This window comes from Zalophus californianus, chromosome 4 (genome assembly GCF_009762305.2).
Source record: "Zalophus californianus isolate mZalCal1 chromosome 4, mZalCal1.pri.v2, whole genome shotgun sequence".
In the NCBI taxonomy this organism is placed as follows: domain Eukaryota; kingdom Metazoa; phylum Chordata; class Mammalia; order Carnivora; family Otariidae; genus Zalophus; species Zalophus californianus.
In genome coordinates this window covers 155,819,159-155,841,991 of record NC_045598.1, presented here as the reverse complement: position 1 = coordinate 155,841,991, position 22,833 = coordinate 155,819,159, and the positions used below count along the sequence as shown (strand labels likewise).

General features: G+C 41.3%; 1 protein-coding gene across 3 annotated transcripts in view; it reads right to left on the bottom strand.

The window, feature by feature from the left end:
- The window catches only part of GRHL2 (grainyhead like transcription factor 2), a 155,290-nt gene that overhangs the window by 61,488 nt on the left and 70,969 nt on the right, over positions 1 to 22,833 (bottom strand). For all 3 annotated transcript variants that reach the window (XM_027583098.1, XM_027583107.2, XM_027583118.2), the window contains one exon: positions 19,865 to 19,976. In XM_027583098.1, the coding sequence (XP_027438899.1) occupies positions 19,865 to 19,976 (112 nt within the window). The remainder of the gene's footprint in view (positions 1 to 19,864; positions 19,977 to 22,833) is intronic.

Genomic DNA, 22,833 nt, shown 5'->3' with positions numbered 1-22,833 from the left:
AACCCATAATAAAATGAAGTCAGTTTGATTTGGTTTTCTCCTTATTACCAGGACCTGGATTGATGGCTAATCCCAGAAACACCCACTTAATGTGCTCTCCAGAATTGCCCTCCACACCCATTCTCTAGAATGAGTTGTGCCAAAAGAGACTTCCATCAGAATTCTATTTCCCCTTTTTCTCACCAAATTTCTACCTTTTTTTTTTTTTTTGCCAATCCAAAGGATACAAAGTGGTATCCTATTGATGTAATATTCACATTTCTTCTTTCACTTGTGAGTTCAAGCATCTTTTCACATCCAGGATACCTAATCCGGTGTCTGTTTATATAAACTGCCTGTTCATGGCCTCTGTCGACGTTTCTATTGGTTACCCAGGGAAACTTTAAAGCAAAATTATGTATCTTTACATTTTAAATAAAGCATACACACTATTATTACAAAAGCCTGTGTGTTCACCATAGACAATCTACTCATCCACAACCACCCACTAAAAATACATCCATGCATAGACTTCATGTCTTTCCTACCTGTCTCTATCTTCCTTTCTCCAAAATATGTAAATATTTTTACACAATATTGGAACAATTATTTTCAATTTGCTTTTTTTCTCCCCTTAATACTCCTTCAGCATCTTTCCAAGTCAATAAGTAAACTTGTGGAAAATACTTATAGTTGCCAAATACGATGATACTGAATTTTAAAAAGTGCCATAACTTTATTTTGCTCTTGTTGGTCACTTAAACGATGTCTAATACTTTGCTACCTTAAACAGTACTTCATTTAATTATCTTTATGGCTAAATATTCACACATACTTCCTTATTTCATTAAGATATACTCTCAGAAGTGAAATTAATAGGTCAAAGCCAAACGTATTTTTAAGGCTTTTAATTCATTTTGTCAAATTGCTCCTGGAAAGGTTGAAACAATACATAGTCACAGTAACAGTGTATGAGTTCCTGTTTCCCCAAACGGTTTCTTTCCAAAATGATATGCAACACGTGGTACCTCATTATTTTAATCTGCAATTCCCTAATTGCAAAAGAGGTAGAACAGGCTTTCCTTTACTGTCTGGCTCTTTGTGTTTTTTATATTCTTTCTCTTTGTTTTTAAAACTTATTCATTTATCACAACAGCTTCTTATTCTATCCTTTGCTCATTTTTCTCTTAGGGTATTCAAATTTTCTTATTGATTTTAAAGTAAATATCTAAAGCTAAGAGATAAAATACAAAGCAAAGGAAAATAATCTCACACCCTAGAAAATTTAGAATAAGGCTTTCCGGCTTTATTTAGGATTATTTAAATGCAAACCTGTACTTTCAGCAGGCCAGCCAATCTCTTAAAATTCTGAAGTGAGAAGTAGACTGTGGAATTTAAAGGAAGTGAGTTCCCCAATTCTTCATACCTATTTGTTTTAAAAGATAGTCTTGTAATCTTGTTTGAAGTTTTTAATAAGCATTTTAACAGCTTTTTAGTAACTTTTTAATAAGCAATTGTTAAACAGCTTTAGGTCAATTGTAAATTTAAAAAACAAACGTCATATTTAGAAATAAAGACAAACCAAAATGGTTTGTAAATGCAAATACAATGCTTTCTGGGTCCCCTCATCTGGCACAGGGCCTCTGTCAATTTCTATCATATTCACTTCATCAGCAAATGTATTGAACAAATATGTACTGTGCGTCTGGTATGTGCCAGGCAGTGTCCTCACACTGGGGAAAGAGCAGGAAACTAGACTAGGTTCCTGATCATGTGGCTTTTATAGTCCAGTAGGAGAAAATAAATAAGGAGACAAATAACACAATTAAGTTTAATAAGCTTTTTTATGCCAATAACAAAAAAACAAAAAGATTGGCATGGCTACTTTTTACTAGGTGGTTATATTACCTTGTTTATTTCCTTTATACCATGCACCAATATTTTATTTGTTTACTTATCGCCAGTATTTCCCATTAGCTATTTGCTCTTTTTTTTTTAATATTCTATTTATTTATTTGACAGAGAGAGAGATAGCGAGAGCAGGAACACAAACAGGGGGAGTGGGAGAGGGAGAAGCAGGCTCCCCGCCGAGCAGGGAGCCCGACGTAGGGCTGGATCCCAAGACCCTGGGATCTCAACCTGAGCTGAAGGCAGACACTTAACTGACTGAGCCACCCAGGTGCCCACGCCTTTTTCCTTAGCCTTATGCAATACAAGAAATGTCTGCTCATCTTTAGTCTCTAAGCTATCCCTATAGATGGTAAATAGCTCTGCTATTATTTATAACTATGAAAGTTTTCTAAGACTAAACAGCTTACACACACTGATGTTGTTTTGTCCACATGCTTTTGTCCAATGAATAATATGCTAATAGATATATCTCCCATTTCTAAAAACTGTGTTAATATTTGCTTAAAGGCTTATGACTCATGGTATAGAAACAGAAACTCAGCAGTCTGGTGTTAAGCCTTCCTTAATTTATTTCCTCAAGAAGTTTTTCAAACCCAAATTTTGTTCATGTTGATAGCTGCTCAACTAGTAAAAGGAATTGTGATGAGCTGGTGTAATAAGCTTCGTTTCCTAGGGCTGCCATAACAAACTACTACAAACTTGGTAGTTTAAAACAAGGGAAATTTATTCTCTCACAGTTCTGGAGGCCATACGTTCCAAATCAAGGTGTTGGCAGAGCTGGTTCCTTCTGGAGGCTCTGCAGGTTGATAGACTCCATGCCTCCCTCCTAGCTTCTGGTGGTTGCTGGCAATCCTTAGTGTCCCTTGACCTATAGACCCATCCCTTTGATCTCTGCCTCTGTCTTCACATGGTCTTCTCTTCTGTGTCTCTGTGTCTGTTCCCCTCTTCTCTTCTAAGGATTTGTCATTGGATTTAGGGTTCACCCAAATCCAGGATGATTTCATCTTGAGAACCTTAACTTAATTACATCTGTAAAAACCTCTTTCCCAAATAAGGTCCTATTTGTAGGTTCTGGGAGTTGGGACACGGACAGATCATTTTTGAAGGTCACCGTTCAACCTCCTGAACCTTGGGATTCCCTTCTATGACTACAAGTCAGGTGATTTGAGTGTATGGCTTTATTCTTGCATCAGAGCCATCACAGCTGAAAAGTAATCACCCCATTCAAAAAAAAATCATAAAGCACTTAATTATGAGCATATTACATTTTGAATGGACTCTTTTCCCCCCTAAAAGATGACAAGGCAACATAAAAACTACATATTTTGTACCCTGGTTTGTAAATATCTATAGAATACTACCATCTACTTAGTGAGAATGAGGATAAAAATAGGAAAATGGCTTAGATGTTTCCAAAAACCAGCATGATACGATGGAACAAAATTATAATTGGCTGAAACAGGTTTCTAAAAAAATGTATGCCAATTTAATCCAAGTTTTAAAGGTAGTTCTTATTAATCCTAATAATTCATACACAAAAGAACAACCCTAACTTGAAGCATCTAACTTGAAGCATCAAAAAGAACCAAACCATGAAAGAAGAAATGGGAGTCTATCTAATGAAATAAGAACGAAGTTTATTTCATTGTTAATGTCATATGGCTGGTGACAATAATTCATACACAAAAGAACAACCCTAACTTGAAGCATACAACTAACTTGAAGCATCAAAAAGAATGAAACCATGAAAGAAGAAATGGGAGTCTATCTAATGAAATAAGAATGAAGTTTACTTTATTGTTAATGTCATATGGCTGGTGACAATCAAACTTTTCAGGGTCCTCTCTTAAGGTATGTGTGTCCTTGGAATGTCAGAGTGAAGTGTATGGAAATGCAAAGCTGTATACATTCTCTAAGGCCTGTTAGGACACTTTCCCCCCAAAATGTACAGTGAACATTTCTGGATTCCCAAAGCTTATAGGCTTGTATGGATGTTCTATAGCAGTGCTTCTTAAATGCTGGGGTGCATCAGAAATCACCTGGAGGGCTTTGGTAAAATGTAGATGTCTGGGCTCACTCCCAGAGATTATGACTCAGTAGGTCTGGGATGTGGCAAAGAATGTGCCATTCTAACAAGCTCCCAGATAGGACTGATGCTGCTGCTCTGGGGTCTACATTTTGGGTAGCACTGTTCTGTCCTCTGGGTGTACCACATTCAGTCCATATATAATCTTAGAGAAAGTGACATCTGTCATTGAGGTCCTCTATCAATTATCAATGAAATCCGTGTGACAGATGTTCTTTTTCCTCAAAGATTTCCCCTCAGTGGACAATAACCACACATATAGGAGAATCAGGTAGTTACCTACATGGTGAGTCCTGAGTACCACCTGCTCCAAGATGTCTGTCTGCTCTCATGCCTGGAATCCCATCCTAAAACATCCATTCCTTTGGGTAAGGATACTGTCATCTCCTGACATTAAAATGCAAATGCTCTTGGGATAATAATAAGTGTCACAAACCAAGAGCTTACTAAGTGCCAAGCCTGTGCCAAGTCTTTTACCAACATTACCTCATCTCTGTGAGGTAGGTGTTAGCATCCTCGTCCTACAGGGAAGTTAAGTGTCTTATAGAAAATCACATGGCTGGTAACTGGCCAACCTATGACTTGAATCTGGGTCTGTCTGATGCTAAAGGTCATACTATTAATCACTGCCTATATTTACCTTGCAAATTAAATAATAAATTGTCACCAAATATGAATACCTTGTAGAGAAAAATCACAGCACATCCTGCATGGCAACTAGCTGGGAGAGAAGCACTTGGGAAAGTTCCATGAGGCAGAGACTGCACATTTGAGGGCCATTCCTTGACAAAGCAGGGCAGGGTTGGGTGCTGCAGTGGAAAGGAAGCAAAGAAAGCATCTCCATATCCTGAAGGCACCATGAAGATTGAAAGAAAAGTTCAGAAGTTAGCCCTTCTGGAAAACAAGAGGTTTGAGGAAGAAAGATGACAAATTACAGCGTCTCAGTGAAGGGCCGCTGAGCATGGGTGAATGAGCAATGCTTTTCACATATGTTTCTGGCAAGTTATGTTCAGCAGAGAAATTATGGGATTCAATCCTATTTTAATTGTTATGGAAAGCATGATGGTGAATCCTTTTGCTGTCTTATTCTTTTATTTTTTGTATATAATCAGTGGTCTGTTAATAGGTTTTTAGACTCAAACTTTTGTAGGTTGAGTCTTCTTCAAACCGTGTGTGTGTGATTCTGGAATGCCGTCAAAGGAACTCTTAATTCCTTTACCTTAATTAAGCTTCACGTGCTTGGTAAATTATAACTATCCCTTTTAATTATTTTTTGTATATATTGTTGGAGATTAAAAGGAATGGTATAATTAAAAATTGTTGTTCTTCCGAAAGGTATGGATTCTGTCTGGACTAGTGAAATAATGAGCCTGGAATGCTGAAAATGGCTCAGGGCACGATTACCAATTCAGTGAGCTACACCGCAGCCTAAGAAGATGTTGTTTTGTTTTTAAAAAGCCAAAGATTTGAGGTAGTTTATATCTGGGGTTGGGACATACACGGGGTCAATCTATATGGTGGTGCCCAAAGCATATGAAGAAAGGATAGTGGGGGTAGAGACACACCAACCAGAATTTAATTTCTGTCCTCCTCTCAACAAGCCCTGTGACCTTGAGTGAGTTACAGAAGCTCTCTGAACCTGTTATTTCCTCATCTACAAAAGAGAGACAATATATGGAGCCCCTGGGTGGTGCAGTCGGTTAAGCGTCTGACTCTTGGTTTCAGCTTGGGTCCTTGGTTTCAGCTCGGTCCGTGATCTCGGGGTCATGGGATAGAGCCCCACTTCAGTCTCCAAGCTTAACGAGGAGTCTGCTGGGGTTTCTCTCTCCTTTTCTTCCGCCCCTCCCCATGCTCGCACTCTCTCACTAAAATAAATACATCTTTTAAAAAAAAAAGAAGAAGAGAGAGAGAGAGAGACAATATCTAAGAACAAACCTGCTAATCCTTTAGTGGGCGAGGGGAACAACACTGGTCCCTACTCCCCCATCCCACCTGTTCTCAAACATCTGCTTCCCTCGGTCTTCAAAGACCAAATAGAACCAGCTCAAATCCAGGAAACACTCGAGGGTCATTCTAGAAGTATTCGCTCTGACTTAAAATAGGTAGAATAAATAAACCCTAGTCTAAGTAGGTTTTGAGATTTTTTTTGTTTTTCCGAAATCAAAGAAGCAGCTTCTTAAAGCCTGGATGACTCATAAGAACTCTGATGAGTCCATTATATTCTTTATCATGCTCTTCCCTAGTCAGAGGTAACCTGGGTTTCCTTAAGTGTGTTGACACTTGAGCTGATTTTAGAGGCTCTGAATGTATTTCCATCATTTGGTCCTGGCCCTGAGCAAATAATAGGATCAGCCACCAGTTTTTGAGAGTCAAGTGTGTGCTAAATAGGCATACTTCACAAACATCACCTCACACAATTCTGATCAGTAGCTTTTTATGTTATCCTTACTCTGTAGAATAGGAAACAGGCAAACATGTTAAGCACCTCCCCTCCCTGATAACCACTTAGTTTTTAAGCAGCCAAGCCGGGATTAGAACCCAAGAAGTTCTGTCTACATACAAAGCCAGAGCCCTTTAATTTCTGTGACATACGACCTTTCAAATGAGCACCTTTCCACACATAATCTAAAACAATAATGGCTGAAATTATGAAAACATCATCTGTGACTCATAGAATGTGACCAGTATCAAGTGACTTCAATATTAAAACGAATTAAAATATTACTCCTGTTTACTTTTCATGGTTGATTATATTACCTTCACAGACATCATTTAAGAAGGAATCTTTCTTGGAATTCTCCTTTTGAGCGAAACCTAGTATTTTGTTTGATTCACCCTTTTGTTTCTAGCAAAGAAATTTATAAACCAATGTTCTAGCTTTCAATTGTAGTGACAATAAACTTACAGTAAGGAAAGCACTGAGCCTATTACTGTGTTCCATCTATGCTAGTATTTTTTATTCTATCTGATTCCTTTTTTTACAAATGCTGGTCTTGATCTATAAACTTGATTTCAAACTGAGAGTAGGTCAGATCCTATGTGTAGACACACAAACACATATGCTTACGTAGGACCTATATATGCGCTATGGCTTCTGGATCCAAATTTAAATAAGCTTGGATGGGCTTAAAATTAAGCTCTTCTCATTAGGCTATGTTATTCAGTGAGATTTAACTTCAGTCTATTTTTAACACAAACTATTTTGTCTCTTGAAAAATAGTGCCTAGTACTTTCTGACAGTTTGCTGAATGAATGAAGGCATGGATAAGTGCTTTGGTAAATCATTTATTCTTGTACACTGCATGAACTACTCAGGTTTAATTTTAGTTGTTCATTCTGCATCTTCTTACTTGATATATGTAGGTGTGGGGACAAGAAGTTATAGGCACACAGGATTACAAGTTACTGCCCACAGTGGCCAATCCACCATAATCATCTCAGACCTACAAATGGGTCTCCTCCCTCCAGGACAACAGTCCCCAACATTTTCCCACCCCAGATGATATCTCCAGACAGTGTAACTTCCCAGTTAAGCCAACTCTGACTTATAAAAGAGAACTGAACTCTTTCTCAGATGATGGTACTTTATCATTAGTAAGAAACTGGAGAATTACCATTCTATTGGCAGATACTCTATACTTCTATTGGAAGATATTCCAGTCTCTCTCAAAGACCCCTTCTAGTGCCTAGCAGCCTTCAATGTTAGAAAGAAGTTTCAAATACATACAATTGTACTTTTGAATTGTGGACTGAAGAAATTCAAATAAAAGAAATGACTTTTTGGCAACTGGTGGTACAGGACACAGACACATTACAAGAACTGTAAATCCTCACATGGATTATCTTCCACTAAATCTGAACCACAAACCCAATCCCTCCAGCTGCTCAAGTTCCACTAAGATTAACCTCCATTTTTAAAAAATTTTCATTCCAGTGTAGTTAAACATACAGTGTTTTATTACTTTCAGGTGTACAATATAGTGATTGAACAATTCCACATATTACTCAGTTCTCACCAAGATAAGTATACTCTTAATCCCCTTCACCTATTTCACCCATCCCCCACCCACCTCCCCTCTGGAAACCATCTGTTCACTATAGCCAAGAGTCTGGTTTTTGGTTTCTCACTTTTTTTCTCCGTTTGTTTTATTTCTTAAATTCCACATATGAATGAAATCATATAGTATTTGTCTTTCTCTGACTGACTTATTTTTGCTTAACATTACACTCTCTGGATCCATCCATGTTGCTGCAAATGGGAAGATTTCATTCTTATTTATGGCTAAATAATATTCATATATATATATACACACACACATATATATATAACACACACACACATACATATACATACAACACATCTTTATCCATTCATCTATCAGTGGACACTTGGGCTGCTTCCATAGTTTGGTTATTGCACATAATGCTGCAATAAAGACAGGGGTGCATATGTCCTTTTGAATTAGTGCTCTCGTATTCTTTGGGTAAATACCCACTAGTGCGATTACTGGATCATACGGTAATTCTATTCTTAACTTTTTGAGGAACCTGCATACTGTTTTCCACAGCGGCTATACCAGTTTGCATTCTCACCAATAGTGCACAAGGGTTCCTTTTTCTCCACATCCTCACCAATACTTACTGTTTCTTGTAGATTAACCTCCCCAACTGACCCTGGCTGCCCAATCACACACACTAAACTGGTTACTAGACATAGGAGGGTGGGCCTGTTATGTGTGTGATGGGTGCAGGGTGGGGGGACCACACGAGCTATTCTAGTTCATTACATGAATGATTTCTGCATTAACTGCTACTTGAATTACTCATGCTGCTATTCCTGTTTCCTTATTTTCCACCAGTTATTGGAGGATTTAGATATCATTTTGAAATTGAAATTCCAATTCTCTTAAATATATTTCTTCAAGATGAATTTGCCCTTCGAAGGAGGGAAGCTGTTCCTTCTGTTACTGTTTTCCATTGTAATGTGGACCACAGCATCCGGGGACTGCAGTCAGGGTTCAACAGGATCAGAAGCCACCTAAGCAAAGCTGCGTAACTGCTCTGAGCTGGTTTCCCTACCTGCAAAATTGAGAGAATATGAGCACCTGCCTCACAGGATTAGTGAACAATGACAAGACCCTCATTTCTTTAGTGCTCCCTCATTTCAGTACTTGTCTTTTCAAGAGCAGGAAAACTAGTGGCAGCTCCAGATTCCTGGAGCCTGTTCAAAGACTTTCCTTCAGATTAGCTTCACCTTATTTTGGTTTCTCCAACCTCAAAGAGCTGAATTTAATTTTGGAAAAACTCTCTCTTGGCAAGTTTTAGGTTGTGTAAACAAAGAAGGAAAACTTTACATTTGCCCAATTTCACACTTGGAGGTATTGCAAAGACGTAAATTTGTTTATGTTGAAGTGTGCAGCAAGAGAGAGGCTTCTCGTAAATGCTTACGGAAGGCTGACAATACCAGCTCTGTAGTTTCGTTTGGTATATAGATGAGCCTCATGAAACTATCAGAGTGTATCTCCAGGTATTTTTTCTTGTAATTTTTAAGCCAATCGAATAATGCTAAAAACACGAGACTATCAGGTTACCTGCAGTCTCATTAAAAGCATCTCTGAAAAAAATAATTAGGCCCCAAACGAAAGACATGAAATCAAATCAAAGCAGAGATTACATGTTTAACAAGAAAGCATGGTCTTCCATAGCTAAAGATACAGAAAAGGTCCCACCGAGTAAGGGAAAGACAGTAGAGTGTCCAGTAAATGTGGGGGCGGGGGGGGGGGGAGTAAAACAGGAAATAAAGTATTTTACAGTATTAAGTAGAGGGTCTACTAAGATTCTCAGAGGGGTCTCTAAGCAGCCATTCCATGCCTTAATCCTTTCTGTAACATTTCTTCTGGTTAACTACTCAGGGCTTTAAAATTGTCAGCAGTAAGGAAATCATTTGCAGGGAAAGGTTTAGTAAACAGCAATGTCTTGGAACCAGGTAAACACACTTCCTAGAAGCAGTGAAGAAAAATGATTAAGGGCCACTACATTCCTTATAATTTTTAATTTGCACATCTAGCTACTTTTTTTTTTAAGTTTGCTTTGAAACAATTTCCTATTTGTTTGCTTCCAGGAAACAGTAATAATTTCTAGTTAAGTTAAAAATGGGACATTTCCCCTGCTTTATTAGTGTATGTATTCTGTTTTTATGTTAGCAATTAGTCTTAGTTATTAAACTAGTTTCATCAAAATGGCTGTAGTGTAATAAATTAATATTTAAAATATAAGAAATTAAGGTACCAAATGCATAGTTAGCTTCCTGACATCAGAAAAAATACTACCAAAAATTATTCTTTCAGCATGGAAGAGGAGAAAATGCAAGCCCAGCCTGATTTCTCCAGTAACGAGAACTGTGCCTGCTTACCATAACTGTTATTACCTACACACAAAACATACACGATATTTGTTCATTGACTAGTCGACACTGTTGAGAATCTAAGCTATGTCAGGCTCTGTACCAGGTGCTGGGTATATACAAAGGTTAAACAAATTCTCTCTCCACTCAAGAAGTTCAACACCTAGTGGGAAGGACAGAATGTACACTGATGAACCAAGTGAAACATAGTGAAGTGCTATTGACTAGAAACAAACCAAAACCCATAGTGGGAGCAGCTGACTCTGCCTGAAAGATGAAGAAGATCCTATCCAAGTGGGGACAGAGAAACCAGGTCTTAAGGGGTAAAATGTCTGCCAGGTCAAGGAGAGAGGGAGGGACATTCTAGGCAACGGGAGCCATAGAAAGGAATAAAGAAGAGGTTGCAAGTAACTAGGAAAACTAGTGAGGGGCAAAAAAGGACCTGTAGACTTGGCATTAAAAAACTTTAATAAGGGACGCCTGGGTGGCTCAGTGAGTTAAGCATCTGCCTGTGGCTCAGGTCATGGTCCCATGTCAGGCTCCTTGCTCAGCAGGGAGCCTGCTTCTCCCTCTCCCTCTGCCTGCCGCTCCCCCTGCTTGGGCTCTCTCTCTCTCAAATAAATAAATAAAATCTTTAAAAAAATTTTAATAAAAGACAGGCTGTACTGGATGGAGAGACATTAGTAGTATAGGATGTGGGCTAGTGGACACCTTTTTTAAGAAACGTAGAGTGGAAGGAAAGAGGAAGACCCAGCTAATAATTTAAAAGGGAGTCTCCAAGAATCAGGGCCTAGACATGGGCAGTTTGTGAACTCTGGCTCTGTTCTGGACCCTTTGCTGGTGGGAAGGTAAGAGGTACTCCCGGGTCACACTAAGCACACATGCAGAGCAGGAAGTGCTTCTCCCCAGAGCTGTTTTCCCCAACAGAATGAGCTTCTAGGACTCATACTGAAACATGCAATGCAATAAATGAAAACCCACAGTGGCTCAGTGGTTACTGAAAATCAGTATGTTCTGTCTGAACTAAGAATAAACTTTAAAGAGTACTTGCCTTTTATAATGTTTTAAAACATATAACCTTACTTAGCCTCCTACACTTTTATCACATAGATGTTTTTTCTAACCAAAGTTGAAGGTGAAAAGGAATTTTCAGTCACTGTGGCTACAGCACTTCACTCAAAGCAGAAGGGGCCCCACATGTGTCTAGAGCGGAGGAGAGGAGGACCCCTGTTGGGTAGTGCTGGTCCACCCACACCTCCTCCCTCTTGTGGAGGAAGCAGGGCTCAAGGTTGCCCTTCCAACTCAGCTCTGACTCATGGCCCTGACTGCATAAGCCCTGTGATTTCATTCTTAACGTTAGGGGCTCTTGAGAGGTTTTGTTTTGTTTTTTAAGATTTTTATTTATTTATTTGACAGAGAGAGACACAGGGAGAGAAGGAACACAAGCAGGGGGAGTGGGAGAGGGAGAAGCAGGCTTCCCACTGAGCAGGGAGCCCAATGCGGGGCTAGATCCCAGGACTCTGGGATCATGACCTGAGCCGAAGGCAGACGCTAAACGACTGAGCCACCCAGGCGCCCCTCGAGAGGTTTTGTTTTATTCTGAGTCAAATTTACTTTTCATATCTATGCAGAAGTGTGAAAATCATCCAGGATCAAAATTCAAAATTCCACTTAATTGCGTTATCCTTAAAGGAAGGAAGACCCACATCTTCCTGACTGCAGGGAGAGAGCAGGTTCGTTTGACTCTGCGGAAGAGCCTTCCACAGAACAAAACTAAAAGGCAGGTGGGACACCCTATCCAAGAGAAAGGCGAGCTGTAGGGCACTCTTGTCTCCTAGGCCTCGACCGTGCGCAGATGACCTGGCTACCTGACCTCACCCGAGACCCTCAGAGAGGCAGCAGCTGTCTCCCACCCTCACCCAAATCTTCACCCTCCCACATTTCTGCACAGTGCTGGGTGGCCCAGCCCAGGGTTAGCAATAAAACCTGCAAGAAAGCACCCTTGTAGGGCACATCTGAAGCCAGCCTCCTCTAGAAAACTCAAAGAGAGGGGAAAAAATAAATCATGTTACTTAATTTTAATCACAATTCCTATCTGAAAGTGGAATATGATTCCAGACTGAAGAGAGCTCCCAGGCCTGGACTTCACAGCAAAATTCTGTGCTGGAGAGTCTTCTGAAAGGATTCCCTTCGACTCCCAAAGAAAACTATTGAGAACTAAACTTCAAGAAATGTTTCCATTTCATTGGAACTAAAGTTTTCAAGAAAAGCTTTACCTTAACATAAAACTGGTATTTAAAAATTGACTCTAAAGAAATAGATTTGCATGAGGGCACAGACGAAAATCCGATAATCACATGCTAATAATCAAAGATGGACTATAATTGCCTGCTAATTATCATGGAAAACTACAGGATTAATAGTAACAACATAACTGACACATCCCACATACAGGGAAAGATTACTGCAAATCAAAACTGAAGACAGAGACGGAATAAAGAGCAAATAGTCGGTTTCACAATTAACTACAAATTTATATCGATAATGGTTCATTGGATGTGACTGTAAAGTAAGGAGGCTTATTTTGATGTGCTTGTGGAATCAGCGTCATTACATTACAATCAACACAACCCACTGTGAAAAGACAAAAACCACACGGTTCTTATTTTGGAACATCTGCATTGTAAGGTAGTAAAGTAAGTCTTAATTCTGTTTGGAAGAGAGAAATTATATGTGAATGTGCTTCAATTTATCTATCGTAGCTTCTGGCTCTCATTCTATAAAGTTAATTTTACTCGTTGAACCTCTTCTAACTTTTCTTCCCTCCTTGAAAGGAAACAAAGAGAAAAATGTGCCTTCCCCAGAGAGTGGTTTTGGAATTATCCACTGCTTGAGGAAGCTTGATATGTAGTCCAGTTCATTTTGTCATTTGTGGTTCATTTGAAATATGTTGTTACATGGCTCACACTGTGCAAAACTGGGTAACTCAACGGTGCAGACAAGTCGAGGGTAAGTCCCACCTACTCTATGGACAGATGGTGCCTCAAAGTCATCATGCCCCTGGCTGAACACAGTCCCTGGCCAACCTGCCGTTCCTGGCCACGTCCCTCCTCCTGACACCCCTACCTAGGAGCAGGGCACCCATTTAGTTAGCAAGGCCGCACTTTTCTTCTGTGATCCTTTACTTCTCCTTTATCTCCAAAGCCAGTCATCACAGAGGCTCTATCAGTTCTAGAATTTGTCTCTGTTCCTGGGATAACTTTGTATCCCCCGCTTACAATGCACTCCTCTGGGTGCACTCCAGCGTTCACGTGGCTCCGACTGGTCTTCCCACTGCCCATCTCCCCCTCCCTTCACCCCGTCCTCCACGCTGGCCTGGAATCACCTCTCTGCAGTACAGATACCATCCCACAACAGTGCTGCCAAAAATCTCAATGGTTATCCAAAGCCTCTGAATTCAAGTCCTGCAACTCATTACATAAAAATGTCATTTCATTATGGTATCTATTTGCTTGTTATTTCTGCACATTCCCCTCCATCTGTCCTCATCAGCAATCTGGGAAGACTGATGTACAAATAGAATACACCCGCTTGGATGAATGACAACACACAGGTACAATTTTTATTATCCCTCTCTTACGTACTCTTGGATTTCTAAAATCCACTTGGTTCAACAATAGAAAAACATGGATCAACTAAAAACAATGTATGCATGCTACAGCTCAATATAAAAAAGTACACACACACACACACACACACACTTGAATATCTCCCCAATAAAACTATACAACAAGACTTTATGGAGCCAAGATAGTGTTAAAGCAGCCAAGGGAGAAAACCCCTGAGCTTAATGACCCTCAACATCTGTGATGTGGCCGTGGTGATGCTCCTCTGTGAAGATCCTGAGACAGCACTTCCCAAGCTTTCTGCCTGCAGGGCAGGTTTGCTGCCGGGACACGGGTGGCACGAGTCAACGGCCCTCTACTACCTACAGCCTTCCAGGGCCTGGACCCCACATACCCCGCTAGGCTTGACTAGCCTCCATAGGAGGTCTGGAGTTTCACCCCACGATTCCCCTTTATTTATTTATTTTTTAAAGGTTTGTTTATTTATTGTAGAGAGAGAAAGAGAGCACAAGCGGGAGGGGCAGAGGAAGAGGGAGACAGAATCTCAAGCAGACTCCATGCTCAGCACGGAGCCCAACTCAGGGTTCGATCTCACGACCCGGAAATCACAACCTGAGCCGAAACCAAGAGTCAGACACTTAATCGACTGAGCCACCCAGACGCCCCTACGATTCCTCTTTAAAAAGCAAGCCTTTCTACAGCTACTAAACCCTTCTTTCTTAGCCCCTCAACCTCATTTACTCAGGACTTCCTTCCTTCACCTTACTGTCCGTATGAGTTCAAACAAGGAACACTCTCCAGTACCTATGACAGTTTCCACCCCCTGCCATTTATGTTAACAATTTCATCAGACTTGATAAAATTTATCTGCCAATCTCATTTTGGTTCTTCTGCCTTGGTTCCTATATGAGCATGTGCTGTTTCCTTAGCTTGCAGCACCCTCCCCCACCTTGTTGACCTCACACACTCTTGTCGTCCTTTCAGAAGGGTCTCAGAAACACCTCTCAGGGAAGCGCTCCTCCAAGACGCCACTCACTGTATGACATCTTAGCGACTCATCGTCTTGCCTCCAGATTCGAGCAGCTTGAGGACAGAGGCTCTGTCCTAATTACCTCTGAATCACTAGTCCTTAACGAAGGGTCTGGCCTATTTGCTGAATGAATATGGAGTAACTATGCCTTTCTGCAAGGCATGGGAGCCAACATGGGACCAGCACTAACTCCGTGTCCTTAAAAAGGAACATCCACAATCAGGGACGAGCAAACAATAGAAACAATCTAAGTGGCTCTGCCATACAGGAGGTCTAAGGTCTAATTGGCGCAGGAATGCTCCTTGGGCTGCAGAATGTAAACTCATTTATGACCTGGCATAATTGTTGTTCTTCAACGAGCTCGCAAGAAAGAACTTGTGAGACTTGGAGAACTCTGCCCGTGTGCTCTGAAAAAGCAGCAGGGGCCACTAGGGCCAAGGTCTGTTTGTTTTACTTTTATCAAGTAAGAACTAATTGCTAATGTTTCCTTTCCCCCTCCCCGCAAACAAAATAGTTTAAGGCCTAATGTACAAGAACCACATGGCTGAACTGGCTTTCAGAAATGTCAGAACTAGCAGCAGCCAAGAGTCCCACCCCCCCCCCCCCCCCAGATTGCAAAACGTTCTCAATGTCTGGAAAGGAAAGCACAGTGGGGAGAAGCAGTACGTCAGCACAAGTCAGGTCATGGATGTCTGCAGTCACTCTACAAGTCATCAGGGCCTAGTGGGGCCAAGACCTACCTAGGGGTTGCCATACAAAGAGGATGTACAGTGGAGCGAGGACAGAGAGTAATAAAAAACAAGGAGTGCAAACTCAGGCACTCCTGGGTTACCATCCCACCGACACCCCTTACCAGGTACATGACCTTGGGTAAAATTCTTTACCGTTCACCACCTCAGTTTTTAAACAACAAAATGAGTTGTTTTGAGGACGAAGGACAAAATGTTTATATATGATATACAGAAAGAGCCTGGTACACAGAAGACAAGGAATACATGGGTATTATTAAGACACAGTTCATTCCTTCCAGTGGCCAGCCTTCTGTCAGTATAGTAAGAGTTTTATCCACACATTCATCCATTCGGTCACTCATTCATTTAGGAAATATTTGTTAACAGCTCACGATGTCTCAGGCCCTGTGCTAAACCAGACAAGGGTCTGCCCTCCTGGGCTTTACCTTCTAGTTGGGCACAATGAGAAAAAGAAATATCTATACATAAGTAACCCGTAGGGTAGTGATAAACGCTCTGCAATACAATAAAGGTAAACGGGCTGGAGAGCGATGAGGGTGTGCCGTTTAGGTAAGGTGACAGGGAAGGTCTCTGATAAGGTGACAAGCAAAGACCTGCAAAAAGTGAGGGAACAAACCATGTAATGTGCAAGGATCTGCCCAAGGAGAGCCGTGCTTGGTGTGATGCAAGCACAGCCTCACCATGAACTCCAATCAGGATACAAGAACCTGGGAGCCAAGGCTCCATGTGCTCTGAGGAGCAGTCTGCTTCTCTGCACCCTAGGCCCTTGGGCTCCCACTCTCCTTTGCACAGACCCACAGAAAGGACTCCTTCAGGGACAATGAGGGTCCTCTCCCCATTTGGCAACCACCAGCACTACTGGCTGGTAGGAGCTACTGAGAGGATCAGAAGTATGTGGGAGATGAGGAGCAGCCTTGAAGAGCAACCAACATTCTAATCCAAGTGAGATAAATGTATGGCAGGAAAGATGTAGAATGTTCGCCAGCCATCATTACAGGGTACAAGAGACAACAGAGCAATCCTTGACCATGAGTGCTGAGGGGATGCAGAATAAGGAAAGATACAAAGAGAGGTGAAAGCTCCACTGGGCTTTGCTTGGAGTGGAGGTAGAGAGGCAGGGAGCTGGAGGAGGGCTAGTTATCCCAGGAACCCTGAAAAATGAGAAGAAAGAATATGCACACCTCTACAGACAAAACTGTGTTGTTAATAACTTGAGGAGCTGGAGGATCCACTAAGTCCACCCACAGACTCCGAAGACCACAGGTTATGAATCCCTGCTTTAGGGAAAGGGGCCCTATCTCAGTCTTTAACTCCAGCTTCAAGGTCACTACCTAGAGGGCCCAGTTGAACTTGCTGACCACAGTGACTGGTGGAGATTTGGAAACTGCAACCATGAGCCCTTACTGTAACCTCCAGCTTCATGGAAGTTAAGAAAGGTAATATATTTTAAAACGTTGGATTCTTCCTTTTTTTCTTTAGGCTACTAGAAGGTTCTCGACCCACACTGGCAACTACATGGCATATGCACCCTTCAGCCTCCCTCCACTATCAGCAGGCATTGCTAACCCCCTGGTGGAAGCAAGGTGGAGCCTTCATCAACGTCCTCAGCACCGCACTCCAAAGCTCCCGGCTGATGGTGCACCACAGAGGTACACACCATCCCAGCATCAGCTCCCTCTTTATTTTGGAGATGGCATTAACCATTCACCGGCAGAGGAACACATGGTTTGATTTTTTTGTAAGTCTAGTAAAGGAATGAATTATATAAGATTTTTGCATATTTCCTCATCCTCTGTGAGTAGCTGTCAGGTCGAGGTTGTGGTTAGAAAAATCAATTTGTCCTTTGAAGCTAAGGGACTGATTTAATACTCCTCGGATTTGGGTTCAGAGCAGGCAGCCCAAGGAGCCACAAAGCTTCTTAGTAACTAAATCTCAAAGATAAATCATGTGTGTGCATATGTGTGCAAATGCATGTGGAAAGGGTTATAGGGAAAGTCCGAAGGCAGGCAAGAGGCGATCAAGAAGAGAGATAAGAAGTGAAGTCCTGTGAGAGCTGAGAAATCATTCTGGTCTAAGAAAAGTAAACCTTATAACAATATCAAAGTTGAACCAACAGGTAAGCCAGTAAAATGCTTTTATTATTTGCCTTATTTGGACCTAGTCCATATTTCTATTTAATTGCTCCTCTCATTTTCTTGGGTAATAATTATAAGGCTAACTTTTCAAATAAAATAAAATTGTTCTCTGCTCTATGCAGATTGGCTACAAAGCAGGTTAAGGCAAGTATCCCCAACCCCTTGTCCTAGTCAATCGATCTTGTAGTTTCTGTGTACGAGCTGGGTGAAGAAGATTGTCTTATCCTAGCTCTTGCACTGATTATCTGAGGATAAGTCACTTGGAAAAGTGGGTCAGTGAACCTCACTGGGCCTCAGTTTCCTGGTTCATTAGATAAATATGTTTGACTAGTTAATAGGAGGGGGGTGTGTGTGTGTGTGTGTGTGTGTGTGTGTGTGTGTGTGTGTGCATGCACTGGGACAAGGAGAGGTGTAACCATCTTGCAGGATAAACCAACAATTAGTTTCAATATGTTCTATGGTGAGTCTCTAACCCTAACGTAATCACTAACCTCTCTGCCATTGGTCAAGGGACCTTGGCAAGGGTGAGATGGAAGGTCTAAAAAAAAAAAAAAAAAATCAATCATCGCAGTGTGTAAGAAATCAAAGCAATGGCTCAGTAATACCGTGTAAGGGCTCAGGTATCAGAATGCCTTCTGATACCCAACATGATGGAGACCTTTACTTTGCCTACACTCACTGGGACTGCAGCCTCTTGGTCTGCAAAATGAGGTAAGAAAGCCCCAGATGAGAAATTACTGATTTCTTAAAAAAACAACATAGAAAATGTTAAACTTACTGATAAACACATATTACTGTCAGAGTTTTTAAGTAATCTCTAGAAACTTTAAGATTCAATCCCTGACTTCCCGGAGGTTGATTCCTGCAAACCGCATTTGCTAGGATCATGTACCCAGTGGCTTCAGGGTAAATTTGGCCCTTGGGAAGCACTGGTGGGAGTGTGGGGCACAGGGAGAAGACAGGGCATTCCTTCTCCTCCTCCCTCGTGGCATTCTTTGAGAGGTGTGTCTGGCAGTGACTCCTCTGTGGTTCTTCCTTCTCTTGCAAAGCTGCTCCGTCTGTGGTCCCAAGCTCCTGCTGAGGCAGCGCCCACTATGGTTCGAGCTCTTGCTGGGTGGCTCCCCCAACACCCACAACCTGCTCTCTTTGATCCTCCAGGTCTACAGCTAATAGCAGCAGACTCCCACTGTTGCTCATCTCTGGACTGCCTCACAGTGCCTTCAGCCCTCCCAATCTTTGCAACAAACTCCCTCCATGGGACCACTTGGCATGGGTTCTACCTTCCTGGCCAAACCCTGAGTCCCACCCAGGGGACTACTGGTATCTGGAGAGCAGATCTGGTGTTTAAGAATATACAGAGTCCAGAAAATGGACTTGCCAGGTCCGTTCTGCCTCTACTGCTGGAAAAGATCTCTCAAAGGTTTCATTTGCCAGACCACCTAGTTCTAGCAGCAACAGGCATGTATTGGAGCTGAAGGGACACTACATGGAGAATCAGAGAACCAGAACCCACTTTCCAGTCATATGACTTTCACCACTACCTTAGAGACAAATGATCCTGAGGTTACTCATGTCACAGGGGATAAGAGTTCATCTGGTCTGCTGGACTGGCCACTAGGCCCACACACAGGAGGGCATGGAAACATATTTTAGAAACTAACATTGTCCTTGCAAATCCAAATGTACCACTATTATTATACGAGTCACAGCTGGCTTCCATAGAACAAACAGTGCTTTGCACTCAGCTTGGTCTGATTTTGCAGTCTCCACCTAATTTGTACTAAATGTACTAACAAAGGAAAAGTGCCCAGACTAGTGCCTGGCACATCTTCCCAAGAGCTATGTGGGTCCCAGCTATTGAGTTGTGTGCTGGGCTCTCCTTGGCATCATGACAACATGTCAGTTTACCTAAGACTGTACAGGGAGGTCAAGGTCAACTTACCAATGTCAAGGACCCTCTGCTTTGCCGTATGCTGCCGGGAGTGCCAGTACTTCCAGTATTTCAGCTGTTCGTCTCGGTTTTTGTCTTCACTGAAGACCACCATTACCACGCTCTGCAGAGGGGAGAACCAGGCATCTTACTTCTGTTGGATGCCTCCGTGGCTTCCTTCACAGCCTCCACTTCTGGCAGTTCTACCAGAGCTGTGTTTCTATAAGGTTGTTTTTCTTGCTTGACAAAAGCCCAGACAAGCTCAGCTGTACGGTTTTGGTTTAAAAACAGGCCCACTTAAAAAATGCTTGGAGAATGAGAGCAGTACACAGAAAAAAGAATCCTACATCATTTTTTTTTTTTTTAAGTAGGCTCCACCCCAGCATGGAGCCTAATGCAGGGCTTGAACTCACGACCCTGAGATCAAGACCAAGCTGAGATCAAGACTGAGCTGAGGTTGGACACTTAACCAACTGAGCCATCCAGGCGCTCCCGACATCATTTTTACCATGAGTCATAAACAACCAAATTAACTAAGAGCACGTTTATTGTTTTGTGAGGTGAGTGGGAATACCAAAAAAATCTTTTTTTGTACTGAAAACAAACACATTTTTGAAATTTTGTATTCTTAAATGTAGAATTTGGCAGCATTTGTAAAGAAGCAAGCATCTGTTTCTAGCCTAATTAAGTGCCTCAGGCTGAAATACTAAGGTAATGAGAGAAATACTACAAGATGAGTTCATACCAAGGAACACGGATCTAAGCTACAGATATTTCACAGACCAAAAGAGACAAGGTCAACTATTTTATTTATTTCAACACAATTTGGATGTACTTGCTTAAGAAACTAATTACATCTTGTAGAAATAAGAATCCAAAGCCTGTTTTGGTTCTAAATTATAAAAATCCTCATTAAACTAAATACACACTACTTGGCTATCACTTAAGAGATGGAGAAGTTACCAACACAAACAAACCCCCAAAAATCCCTATAACTGCAGTATCAGGGATACTGGCTCTCCTTCTTATTCCAAAGCTAAAACATTTCTCAGACATTTTCCTACTATTCCAGAATATTTCATTGACTCTCATTCTTTAATAACTTCTTTGTAGCGTTTTGCACACTTGAAGTCATTTACTTAATGAGTTTTAATTATTCAGTCGACAGCAATGTCTTCCCATTGACTTCAGACTCAAAGAGGATAAGGAGAGAGGCCCTGCTGCCTGACAAACAATAGATACCATATACATGCTTGCAGGTGTACTGTCCATTCAAAATCTGGCTTCTTCCCAAAGTATGTGTGAACATTTGTTACACAAGAAAGCAGATGTCTGTTAGGAAAACTAGTTTAGAAATATGTATCCATATTGATTGAATTCACAAGCAGCATGAACCTCCAAGGTATGGAGAAATGACAAGAAGGGGAACCGCTCCTGGGCTGGCAGAACTATGAGCTACAAGCTCTTCATTCTTCTCTCTCCCCCTGCCTCAAACTTTGCCACTTACAGTTGCCCCCTTACCCGTGGTTTCGGTTACCCACATTTGGTCAACCATACCCTAGAAGCAGATAAGTGCCTTATGATCCATCATCCAAAGGTCAGTAGTAGCCTAACATTACGGTCACAATGGCCACGTCATTCATATCACTGCATCTCCTCACATAGGTATTTTATCATCTCACATCATCACGAGAAGAAGGGTGAGTACAGTACAATAAGATATTTAGAGCCCGAGATACCACAGTTCACACATACTTCGGGAAAAAGCCAGATTTTAAATGGACAGCACACCTGCAAGCATGTATATGGTATCTATTGTTTGTCAGGCAGCAGGGCCTCTCTCCTTATCCTCTTTGAGTCTGAAGTCAATGGGAAGACATTGCTGTCGACTGAATAATTAAAACTCATTAAGTAAATGACTTCAAGTGTGCAAAATGCTACAAAGAAGTTATTAAAGAATGAGAGTCAATGAAATATTCTGGAATAGTAGGAAAATGTCTAAGAAATGTTTTAGCTTTGGAATAAGAAGGAGAGCCAGTATCCCTGATACTGCAGGGATTTTTATGGCAGTGCATTGTTATAACTGTTCTATTTTATGACTGTTGTTGTTCATCTCTTACTGTGCTAATGTGTAAGTTAAATTTTATCATAGGGATGTATGCAGAGGAAAAACCATAGCCTTTAAATGGCTCGGTACCATCCATGGTTTCGGGCATCCACTGGGGGGCCCTAGAATGTACTCCCCACACATAAGGGCACAGGGACTACTGTATATGTAAAAGTTCATTGCGTGGCCTCCTAGTGTTTATTTCTTTCTGTTCCAAAATAAAAATAACAGATAATTTTTTTTTCTAGCAAATGACAATCTTAGCCTAAGTAATGGCATATTCTCGGTCTGTAAGTTTATGTCTTCAGTGATAAAAAGAAAGGCAGTTTGAAAATGCTATTACCAAGCATACGTGCTTCAACTCAGAATGAAACACTGTGCTCCAAAATTAATGCAGGTAAGTTCCAAGTGTATCCCTCTTTCCTCCAGATTGCTTGCTCTCCCAGAGCTGAGGAGTAAGAAAGATCCCCTCTGAGAGGCACCATTCTAACTCTCCAGGGTGTTAGATTTAAGTCCTTAAGAAAGGATGGCTTGTTTTAGCCAAAATGAAACAGATGGAAAGAAAACTTCCATAATAAATTATTTACATGATTTCAATGAAGCACAATTCTTGGAAAAGTCTCTGTACTCAAAACTACTGTCATGGCCTTAGAATGCAAACCATCCACCATCTTTTCACGGTGCTGAAATGGTGCTGTTAAGAGGGTGTCTATGAGTTATATGCTTCCTTGTAATTTACAAGACTTTTTTTAAAAAGTAGGTTTATCCAGAGTCTTCTTACCAAGCACCCACATGTGAGGGTGTAGAGGTGTGAAGTCCAGCATATATATCCAGAGGTGGATCCCAGGCTAAAATGCCTCTGGCTTTTAGCCCT